Raw genomic sequence first — 567 nt, 5'->3', positions numbered from 1 at the left:
GCTGCTGCTGCTGGTCGAGCAGTGGCTGCAGCAGCAGCGCGGAATTTGCAGCAGCAGAAGTTGGTTCTTTTGTTACAGCAGGAGCAGCAGCAGCAGCTGCAGCTCCTGCAGCAACAGCAGCAGCTGCAGCAACAGCAGCAGCTGCTGCTGCAGCAGCAGCAGCAAGTTGTTGCTGCTCAGCGAGCAATAAGTATTTCGTCTCTAGGCTTCCGCTGTATTCAAACCCCAGTTAAAAAAAATAACGCACAAATTGATGTCGCCGGCGCTGTTCATAGCTGGTAATCTTATTTTTATTTATTTTATTTTTATTTACTCTAGTTTTATTTATTTATCTTGTTTATTTTTATTAATTATACTTATTAATTTATTTTATTTATTTTATTTATTTGTTTTGTTTATTTTTATTTATTTATTTATTTTATTTATTTATTTTTGTTTATTTATTTATTTAATCTATTTATGTATTTTATTTTTATTTTATTTTGTTTATTTTTATTTATTTAATCTATTTATTTATTTATTTATTTATTTATTTATTTATTTATTTATTTATTTATTTATTTATTT

At 29.1% G+C, this 567-nt stretch overlaps 1 protein-coding gene across 1 annotated transcript in view; it reads left to right on the top strand.

The window, feature by feature from the left end:
• EAH_00060580 (hypothetical protein, conserved) overlaps positions 1 to 190 on the top strand; it is a gene marked incomplete at both ends in the record, with an annotated part of 4,747 nt that extends 4,557 nt beyond the window's left edge. The window contains one exon of the mRNA XM_013397079.1: positions 23 to 190. Within this exon, the coding sequence (XP_013252533.1) occupies positions 23 to 190 (168 nt within the window). The remainder of the gene's footprint in view (positions 1 to 22) is intronic.
• Between the last annotated feature and the right edge of the window lie 377 nt (positions 191 to 567).

This window comes from Eimeria acervulina, genomic scaffold, assembly GCF_000499425.1.
Source record: "Eimeria acervulina Houghton genomic scaffold, Eah_scaff1517, whole genome shotgun sequence".
In the NCBI taxonomy this organism is placed as follows: Eukaryota; Apicomplexa; class Conoidasida; order Eucoccidiorida; family Eimeriidae; genus Eimeria; species Eimeria acervulina.
This window is presented reverse-complemented; position numbering and strand designations above follow the sequence as displayed.